This window comes from Triticum urartu, chromosome 5 (genome assembly GCF_003073215.2).
Source record: "Triticum urartu cultivar G1812 chromosome 5, Tu2.1, whole genome shotgun sequence".
In the NCBI taxonomy this organism is placed as follows: domain Eukaryota; kingdom Viridiplantae; phylum Streptophyta; class Magnoliopsida; order Poales; family Poaceae; genus Triticum; species Triticum urartu.
Genome location: NC_053026.1, coordinates 526,337,937 through 526,347,198, shown reverse-complemented (window position 1 = coordinate 526,347,198; position 9,262 = coordinate 526,337,937). Strand labels below are relative to the sequence as shown.

At 43.5% G+C, this 9,262-nt stretch overlaps 1 protein-coding gene across 1 annotated transcript; it reads left to right on the top strand.

Moving 5' to 3' along the window:
* The first annotated feature begins 1,414 nt into the window (after positions 1-1,414).
* On the top strand, positions 1,415-8,407 carry LOC125556581. The gene is made up of 5 exons (XM_048719282.1): positions 1,415-1,672; positions 5,146-7,132; positions 7,320-7,391; positions 7,505-7,944; positions 8,093-8,407. Exons 1-5 carry the CDS (start codon positions 1,443-1,445, stop codon positions 8,142-8,144), a joined length of 2,781 nt encoding a protein of 926 aa, XP_048575239.1. The 5' UTR covers positions 1,415-1,442; the 3' UTR covers positions 8,145-8,407.
* The last annotated feature ends 855 nt before the right edge of the window (positions 8,408-9,262 follow it).

The following is a 9,262-nucleotide window of genomic DNA, read 5'->3' as shown; positions in this document are numbered from 1 at the left end:
GTACCGACCCTTTAGTCCCGGTTCAGGAACCGGGACAAAAGGTCCTTATGAACCGGGACAATAGGCCCGTTTTCTACTAGTGAGGGTAGCTAGTGAGGCAGGTGTCGGACAAGAAGAATGTGGCATTGCCATCATTTGTGACGACAAAGGAACTTTCTTTAGCGTGGGAACATGCGTCTTGACAATTTTCTAAAGAAAGCATGTATGGTTGTTGAAGTTTGGTAGGCATATGGGATGTTATGAAGAAAACCAGCTTACCCAAGGAGTGTTTGGAAAACGTAAGAGCTTGACAACAAATGTCATAGGTAGGCAATTGTTTTGAACATTCAAGTTCGTAATAGCTAAACCACTCTTTATTTTGGTTTGCAAACATTTTTTCAGGCAATAAGCCTTTGCCTTCAATGTTTCCTCTGAAACTCGCGGTAGGAGGGAGGTGAGGGTAGTGAAGCAAAGCCCACAAAAACATTTGTCAGGCCCATGGGAGTACATGCGAGTGAAGATGCACATGGGCATCGGCAAGTGAGCCCAACTACTAGGCGGGCCACAACGCCCAATTTAGAGCCTTTTTGTAGAAGAAACTTTAGATCTATTCATAATCAATCAGGGGAGTACAAAGAACACTAGAGGCAACAAAAGTTACAATCAGGTCTGTGGATAACCTAGCGATAATTACAAGCAATAGAGCAAAGTCGAAGGTGCGGCGCCGTCATCACCCTCCCTCATTAGAGCTAGTCAAACGTTGTTGAAGTAAACAGTCAGGAAGTCATCGTTCGTAGACCCCACAGGACCAGCGCGCCGGTGCAACAACCATCGCCAATGAAGACATTTAACCTTACAAGAACAAGAGCGGGGTCCCTCTCCCTACGTACGGAGCACCCTCTCCCTCTAAAAAAAGTATTAAGCAGTGTGAGAGACATTAGACATTAATCTGAAACGGAGTTGAACTCAACCTATTTCATGCTGGTTCTTCTTCTCCGCCAAGTTTCCTCCGCTTGTCACCAAATCCTGGATCTAGAACTACTCGATGTGGCACCGTGAGTGAAGGATCATTACAACAATAATAAGTGGAGAACAAGCTGCCTCCTCTTTTGTTGGGTGGAACCCTTGATTTCCGTGTCCTGGTGATTTTCCGAAAGCCATGTCGAGGCATCTGTACATATCACGGTACAGGACAGGCCTAAATGACTGTGATCATTTCCATTCGTCCTGTTAGATTAGGGACCAGAGGAGGGCGGTGCTCTTTGTCGCACATGAAGTCCCCTTTAATCTTTGCTTGCGTTTTCGTCTCTCGTATTGATCCAAAATAGCTTGTAAGCTACAAAAGAAAAAGACCCACCTTGACAGCTCGTCGTAGATGCAAAACCTGCACCCTTATATATGTATGTACGTGAACATTAGTGTTGTGCGCGGTTGCAAGCTGCTGGTCACCCAAGCTAGAAACCATGGTGGATTCCCCCGCTGCTCGTGAGAAGGAGGAGGAGGCGACCTTGCTGCCAGAAGAATGGCTCAACCTCGCCATTCTCTGCAAGGCATTCGTTTCCAAGGCCATGAACGGCCTGGGCACGCTGGCGACCATCTGGGCGACTGTTGTCCTGCTCGGTGGATTCGCGGTCCTCATTAAAAAGCAGGACTTTTGGTACGTCACCATCATCGCTTTCGTCGAATCAATCGGGTACGTATACAAAATATCGTCTCGTCCTCTCTATTTTAAATTTTATACGTCACAAAATCACCAAATATTTAGGCTGGCGGGTGGCAGCACGCTTAGCTATCCATGCTTAGTTTAGTGATAGAACATGTCGATTGGAGGTGTTTTTCGTAGGGTGTTTATTGCTGAAAATATTAGCACATTGTCGGTAATCTAATCCATGAGTAAATATCGATAGTAAATATGTGAGCACGTATGTAGCATAGAACCGGATCATCTATGAACATAATATATACGGCTAGCACATGAACGAGCAAGTAGGGGATGAACAAATCATACCCTCCAGTAGGCCAGGCTAAGGCTGCAGCAGAAGCAGCGGCTTCAGCCTCTCCTGCAGCCTTCTTCTTGTCATTGTTGTCATTGACCATGAAGCCAATGCAGGGGAAGTAGTCCAAGCAGATGATGGAGATGGGAAAAAATCGGGAGCAGCCACGCCGAAACGTTCCTCAAAAACCTTACTGTCCCTCTCCCGAGCAAGATCTCGAAGGACAGGGTTTCGGAGACACCTACTCTCCTGACCAACCGTGCACACAGTCATCAGGATGGGATCGCCGGATACAGCATAGTGAGAGGAATAGTAGAGGACGGCTAGGGTTGCGCGAGGAGGGAGTGAGTGTGTTGGCTGCATTGGTCAATGCCTTCGTATATAGGTCGTCGGGTAGATGGGCATGAGCTCGTCTTGGAAAGTGGCACTTCCCTTAGCGACTCGTTAATTAATCTGGAATTAATTAACCATTCTTGACCGGCAAAAATAAAGCGCATAAATATGAGCTCGGTTCATTCACGAAACACGACTCGCGCGAGGCAGGTGGAGGAGTGCGCGTATACCACTCATCTTCTCACACTCTGAATGGCATGTGGTAGATCAACCCTTATTAAGGGTCTCAACTAGTAAGGTGGTACTAAATTTCTCACCACTCACCTACATAGGCCTTGAAGATTAATCAAGAATTGTTGTCTTATATGGGCCAAAGCCCATCTATGATTCAACATTTATGACTCGATGACGCATTCTTGAGAGGTCATTTGCTCTTCTCATAATTTGATAATTTGAAAATCATCTTAATTCGTACAAAAACTTAATTTGGGCCTCACACCTAGGAAGTCAACTCTCCATGGGAATTCAAATTTTAAATAGATTGGAAGGAATTTTCATATTAACGTATGTCATGTGCCAGATTTCATATGTTTCCGCGTACGAAATCACTAGTTAAAGAGTAACTTTCTTTCACAAAAAAGGAAAGAAACTCTTGCAAAGGGTACCCCCAACCCCTCTGGTGGTGGATTTGTTTGCCATGCGAGGGTGATGAAGAGGGTTGGTACTGTCTTTTTTTTGCTAGATCCGTTTCTTTAAATGAAACATCTCTTCAACTTGCCATCCAAATTACGAACCTTTTCATCATTGTTTTACTCGTTGTGATCTTCAAAGCTAGATCATACATTGATAGGTTTCAACAAACTCTTTCTTTATGTAACTTGTGCTCTACTGTAGTGAACTTGTACTCCCAGTGATAGTGTAATTGCACTCCCTCTGTGTAGCGATTGCGTGTTCCTCATGTACTGCACTTGTGTGCTCCCGTGTAGTGCATTACATGCTCCAGCATAATGGACTTATGCTCCCGCACTTGTGCTTCACGAGGAGTACAGTTGTGCTTCTGCGCGGACACACTTATGCTCCACCATGGAGGACACATGTGATTCCCTATAACTAGCGTCTCACTGCATGAAGCACAAATTGTGCTTTTCACATGCGGCTAGCCCTTGCGCGCCCCATCTAGGAGGCCCATCCAAGGGGCATCTACCAACTAGTGATGCCCCAGGATCACATATGTACATCAAGCCAACACCCAGCCGTTGGGCTCGGCTAAGTGAAAATAAAATAAAGAAAGGGGAAGAGAGGGTGATGATCTCAACACCGTAAGATAATTACAGAAGAATAAGAAGGGATGACTTGGGCTAGCTGGACGGCGAATCCTATTTGTCGCATAGGTCGGTGGATAACCACCAAACTTAAATCCCCTAGCCGTGTCCCCTCTTTTCTGGGTCGGCCCACTTATTTACTCTGTGTTGAACGGGGTGAAATAGAAGTGCAGTAGATGTTTTAGGAACACTCCCATTCTAGTTTTGGGAAGGTTTTAGAATCTTCTCAAATTGTTTTTACTTTTTCTTTAAGTTTTTTCTAGTTTTTTAATAGAAAAAAATCAAATGCATAAATAATTTTTGGAATTACATTTTTTCAAATTCATGAAAAAAATTCAAATCCGAAAAAATTTCATAAAAGAATGCACGTTTCTTGAATTTGGAACTTTTTCAGAATAATGAACTATTTTTTAAATCCAGGGACATATTTTCAAATTCACAAACAATTTATGAAATCTACGAATATTTTTTGAATTCAAAACTATTTTTATCAGTCATGAATAATTTTTTAATCCAGGCACATATTTCAAATTTGCGAACATTTTCTTGAAATTCGGAACACATTTTTCAAATTCGCAAAAAAACTGAAATTCAGAAAAAATAATCAAATTAATGAAAATTTTAATTTCATTTTTTAACGTCTAGGAACATCTGTCAAATTCATGAAGATTTTTTTATTGTGTAACAGTTTTTAAAATTCAATTTTTTTAAATCCCAAACATTCTTTTAAGTAGCAGAACAAAAACAGAAAAGAAAACACAAAAAACAAGGGGGCCATGCCCTGCATATGGGCCGGCCCAAAGCTCGTGCGTAGGTTGGGTAATAGGAGTAACGATGCCCTTAGATAGTGGGTGATCAAGTTATCATCACATTGATGATCCACCCACACTTGAAGCGTTGGCTATAAGGGAAGCGTTGGCACTTGCTGATGATCTGTACATTCGACGTGTCCATATTGCTTCGGATTGCAAGGTGGTGATCGATGATTTGAAAGGTGACAGCCGTGCTTCTTATGGAGCGGTTTTGAAGGAAGTGTCAGTTAGATCTTCATCTTATATTTCATGTGATATAGTTCATGAATTTAGGAGCTCAAATTTTGAAGCTCACAGCCTAGCGAAACATTCTCTTACTCTTGGTTTAGGCCGCCATGTTTGGTTAGGCCATCCAGGAGATCTTCCCTTCATCCCTGTAAACATTGTGACGGGTTAATAAAGTTTCGCGCGGTTGTCTCAAAAAAAAAAACTGATTGCACTATTATTATCGCTACCGAGCCAAGCTGAGATCAATGGCTTAACTATAGCCATTGTTTCAGAATAGCTACTGATATCGGTAAACCATGATTGCCGTGAGATTTTAGCTGGACCCAATGGTGATGGTAAGCTCAAAACCCGGCGACATTAGCCCTATCAGCGTCAGGTCAAGCTGATGTGATATGCTGTTAGCGACGAGGGTTTCTCTAGTAATTATATATAGATGTATTTGTAAGAGTGGCGACTCAACTCACAATGGATTGACAGGGTCCTGGGTGGTTACGAGGATCCCACATACCAAATTTTCATACGCACACCAGGATTGCTGATAGACGCTTTGAAGTCGGCAGATAAGAAGGAGCAACAACCCAGTTTGTGGAGAAGAAGAATCCAGCATTATCAACAACAACAACAAAACCAGTCTAGAGGCACGAGAAGAAACAGGCTGCAGGTTAGAAAACATAAACATTTTGAGGAGCTGACCATGTCCAAAAGATGCCTCGGGGTGGTCATCCTTGTGGTCATGCGGCTGGTCGAGATCGCCGCTGTTGCCATATGCATTGCCGTGTCCTTTGGGCGTCTCAAGAAGCAGGACTACGTGGACCCCAAGGACAGAGACGCGGCGGACCACCAGAACATCAGGCTGTCCCTGAACATCTTCTACGGGCTGGTGCTCGCCCAGAGCATCATCTTCATCATCATGCGGCTGAGCCCGGATTCGCTGTTAGGGTTCCACATCAGAGTCAAGTATAGATTATTTGGGTCGTCCGGCCGAGAAATAATGTACCGCTACCTGAGTGATAACTACCTAGAGTTCATCACTGGGAATGTGCGCACCACCCTCAAGATGAACCTCATCACCTTCGCCATGAAGTTGGTGGTGTCTGACTCCACTGTGGATGACCAGTTGGTTGGGATCCGAGCCATGGACCGCATCCTCAGATCAGTGGAGTACAACAGCCTGGCCCTCACGAGGCTTCGAGCATCTCTCGACGCTGACTCTTTGGGGAGGCTGGTCGGGGTGCTAGGCTTGGTTAGGACACCAGACGAGAAGGAAATGAGAGGCCATGCTGCAAGAGTAGTTCTCAAACTAGCTCCAGACATTCCGGTCGACACTTGTCCTCAAGCCATGTCTCTCATCTCTTCTTCCCTGGTGGAGACGGCAAGCAACATGGATGTGGATCTCGTCTGGTTTGGCTTGCGCATCCTAGACAAGCTCACAGATAACCAACAGAACTGTCGGCAGGCCAAGGGCGACCTCAGTGATCTACTGCCCAAGATCATAGACCTCACCAACCTCAACCAGCGTGGGCGTGGCAGCAGCATCTCCGACTCTTGGATTGAACAAGAGATTATTCCTCTGCTTGAAAGAGAAGAGGACATCCCTCCCACTGCCATACAGATGATTGACCAACAGATTATTGTTGGCATGTCGCTCAAAATCTTGAGCAAGCTGGTTGCCAAGCCTGGTGATGTTGGGAAGGGCCTCAGGGAAAAGGCCGCAAAATATATGAACCTCCTGACCGACAGCGGGACAATCTTGGAGCACGTGGGAGCAGCAAGAGTCATAGCATGCTTAGCACTGAATGAAGATCAAAAGCAAGAGATTGGGGGATCACCTCAGATCATAAGGAAGCTCAAGGAGTGTCTTCTCTCCAAGGAGCCACACGTAGATATCACCAAAGTGGCTGCCAAGTTACTGCTTCTTGAGTACACTACCAGGGATCAGCTGAACCAGATTAAGTCGTCCATCGAGGAGAAGAATGTTCTGCAAGATCCAAGCTTCTCTGTACCGACCACGGCCTTCATAGGAGCACTTGGCCTGGATCAAATTTTGCCATCATGGATGCAGAAGCAGCAGATCGCCGTGCAAGATCTTGATCTGGATGATCTACTTTCAGCGGAGCAGGAGAACCGCTGTGAGGCGGCTGCCAAAGCACTAATTGTGCTAACTAGTGGATGTGAGAAAAATGCCGCGGCCGTCCTACAAGAGATCGCTGAGGATGAGATGAAGACAATAGTGGGGATGCTCTTCCAGGAGGACCGAGAGGAGAAAAGGAGGAGGATGCAGGCCCGCTTACAGGAACGCAATCTTCACCCTGAAACGTCGCGGGTAGTCAAGAAGATAATCTGTGCTGAGGGTGGAGGGCGCACAAGAAGCCTGCATGCAAAGCTCCTACAGAATCTGCGTGCCCATGGAGTGACAGCAAATTCTACTCATCACATACCAGTAATAGACGGAGCACTGCCAGAGGTAACTTTGTTTAATTAACTCTTTTTTTCTATTTCTTTACGCACAGCCTGTAATCTACATGTTCTGCCTCATTTTCGTGCCCCGACCACCTTTGTTTTCCTTGGACTGCAAATTTGCATATATGGAGTATTTCAGAGCAGTGATTCGGCAAAAATGATATTTTTCTTTTTGTTTGTAAAATGATCAGGTGCTAAATGCCATAGTTGATGAGGTGGCCAAGTTGGAGCGTTCAGCATGTACCAGTGAAAACTTATCTCGTGTAAGAAAGCACATCTTTTGTACTTCACCTGTAGCTGGCTTGAATTACTGATTTTTTTTCCTTCAAAATAACTTCTTCTTCTTTTGTTGAATATATTATGTATGTCCATAAAGAATGATGGCCCTTGGGTTGAATCGGGAAAGGTGCTTGAGAGTTTTATAGGCCTCACTTTCCAGATTTGCAAAGGCCTGAATGCATGTGGTTTTGCCAAAACACTAGAGGGTACCAATCTTACTCTGGACACATTGGTCATGAAGCTTAACAAAATACTCGAATTGTACAAGTATACAACTACCGATTTTCCTAGCATAAGGCGATCTACACTTGAACTCATGACCTGGATGGTACAAAAGAACAGCAACTACAGAGAAATATTCCTACAATGTGGAGTGTATGAGCAGCTGAAAGAAGTGGCAAACACTGCTGGAAGAGCTGAGAGATTTGAGCTGTTCCTCTGCGGTGTTGGGGTTGGTGGTAAGGACATATCATGCATCCCTTCTCTTGTGAGTGAATTAAAGAAACAGCTTGAGCTCTGCCCCCATTTCGAACAAAGGTACTATTTCTCTTTTTCCCCATTACAAAATTGTTGATTAACATTTATGATATTTCAGTACTATTTTTGCTCTAGCAGTATGATGAGCTGCAGTTGCCAAGATAGCTGCGATGACGTCTAAGATGATTTCGTTGCATGTCCTTTGCAGATCACACTACTACGGAGCACGTGCAGACACCATAACTGTTTTGGTCGCCTAACTCATATCGTTTCGTTGCTTTTGGCATGAAGCATGTCGACTGTGTGTCTATGGTTGTGATTTGTATTTCAAGCAAGAGTATCTTAATGTATTTGTTTATTGAACTTCAGCTCATGTCTAAGTGTGGTTGTGGTTTTTGGTCGGTGCAAGTCTATTGGCATGAACAATTGGTGAGCAGCTTCTTTATTTAGTTTTTCAAAATTGTAATTTTTTATGAATTCACTGTTTTGTGGAAGCCTTTCAATAAAAGAAACAAAATGTTGTTTTTACCACTTCAGATTTTGCCCATTTTGCTTTTTTGACTGAAATTTCACGAAATTCCGAATAAAGGCATATTTCAGAAATGTCGGATGAAGTTTTTATTTTATTTTTGGTCATATTCAAATTAAGGCATCTGGAATTCGGGAACAACATACGATTTTAGACAGGGTAAGTATACGACCAAAAGAGCCAATGTAGCTCACTGGTTAATTGGATTCAGTAGCCGTGTTCAAATCCCATCGATTCTATGCAATTCATACATCATTTAGCGATGGGTCCCATGCAAATGGCACATTTCACTTCATACGAAAAGAGTTCTAACAGATTGGAGTAGTGTTGGGAACAGAATTGAAAAAAAAAACAGACGCAGACTTCTTTGACCGATAGCTGTTATCAAACTACAGGAGCTGAGAAATCTACATTGGATTTGGATGCATATGAGCGATCACTAGGATACTGTCTCTACGGCTCTACCTTGCTCTACTGCTACTTTCGCTTGGTGGATAACCCTGCTAATTAGTAAGGCCGGGATCTATAAACCAGCCTTGCCCCAAAGTAAGTACTCCCTCTGTTTTTATTTAGTCTGCATATTAGGTTTGACCGAAGTCAAACTTTGCAAAGTTTGACCAAGTTTATAGAAAAATATATAAACATTTACCATAACAAATCTATATGATGTGAAAGTACATTCAATAATGAATCTAGTGGTATTGATTTTTTTATTGTATATATTAATATTTTTGTATATAAACTTAGTCAAAACTTACAAAGCTTGACTTTGACCAAAGCTAATATGCGGACTAAATAAAAACGGAGGGAGTAATGTACTAGAGACACTTCAGCTCTTACCCTAGCGGT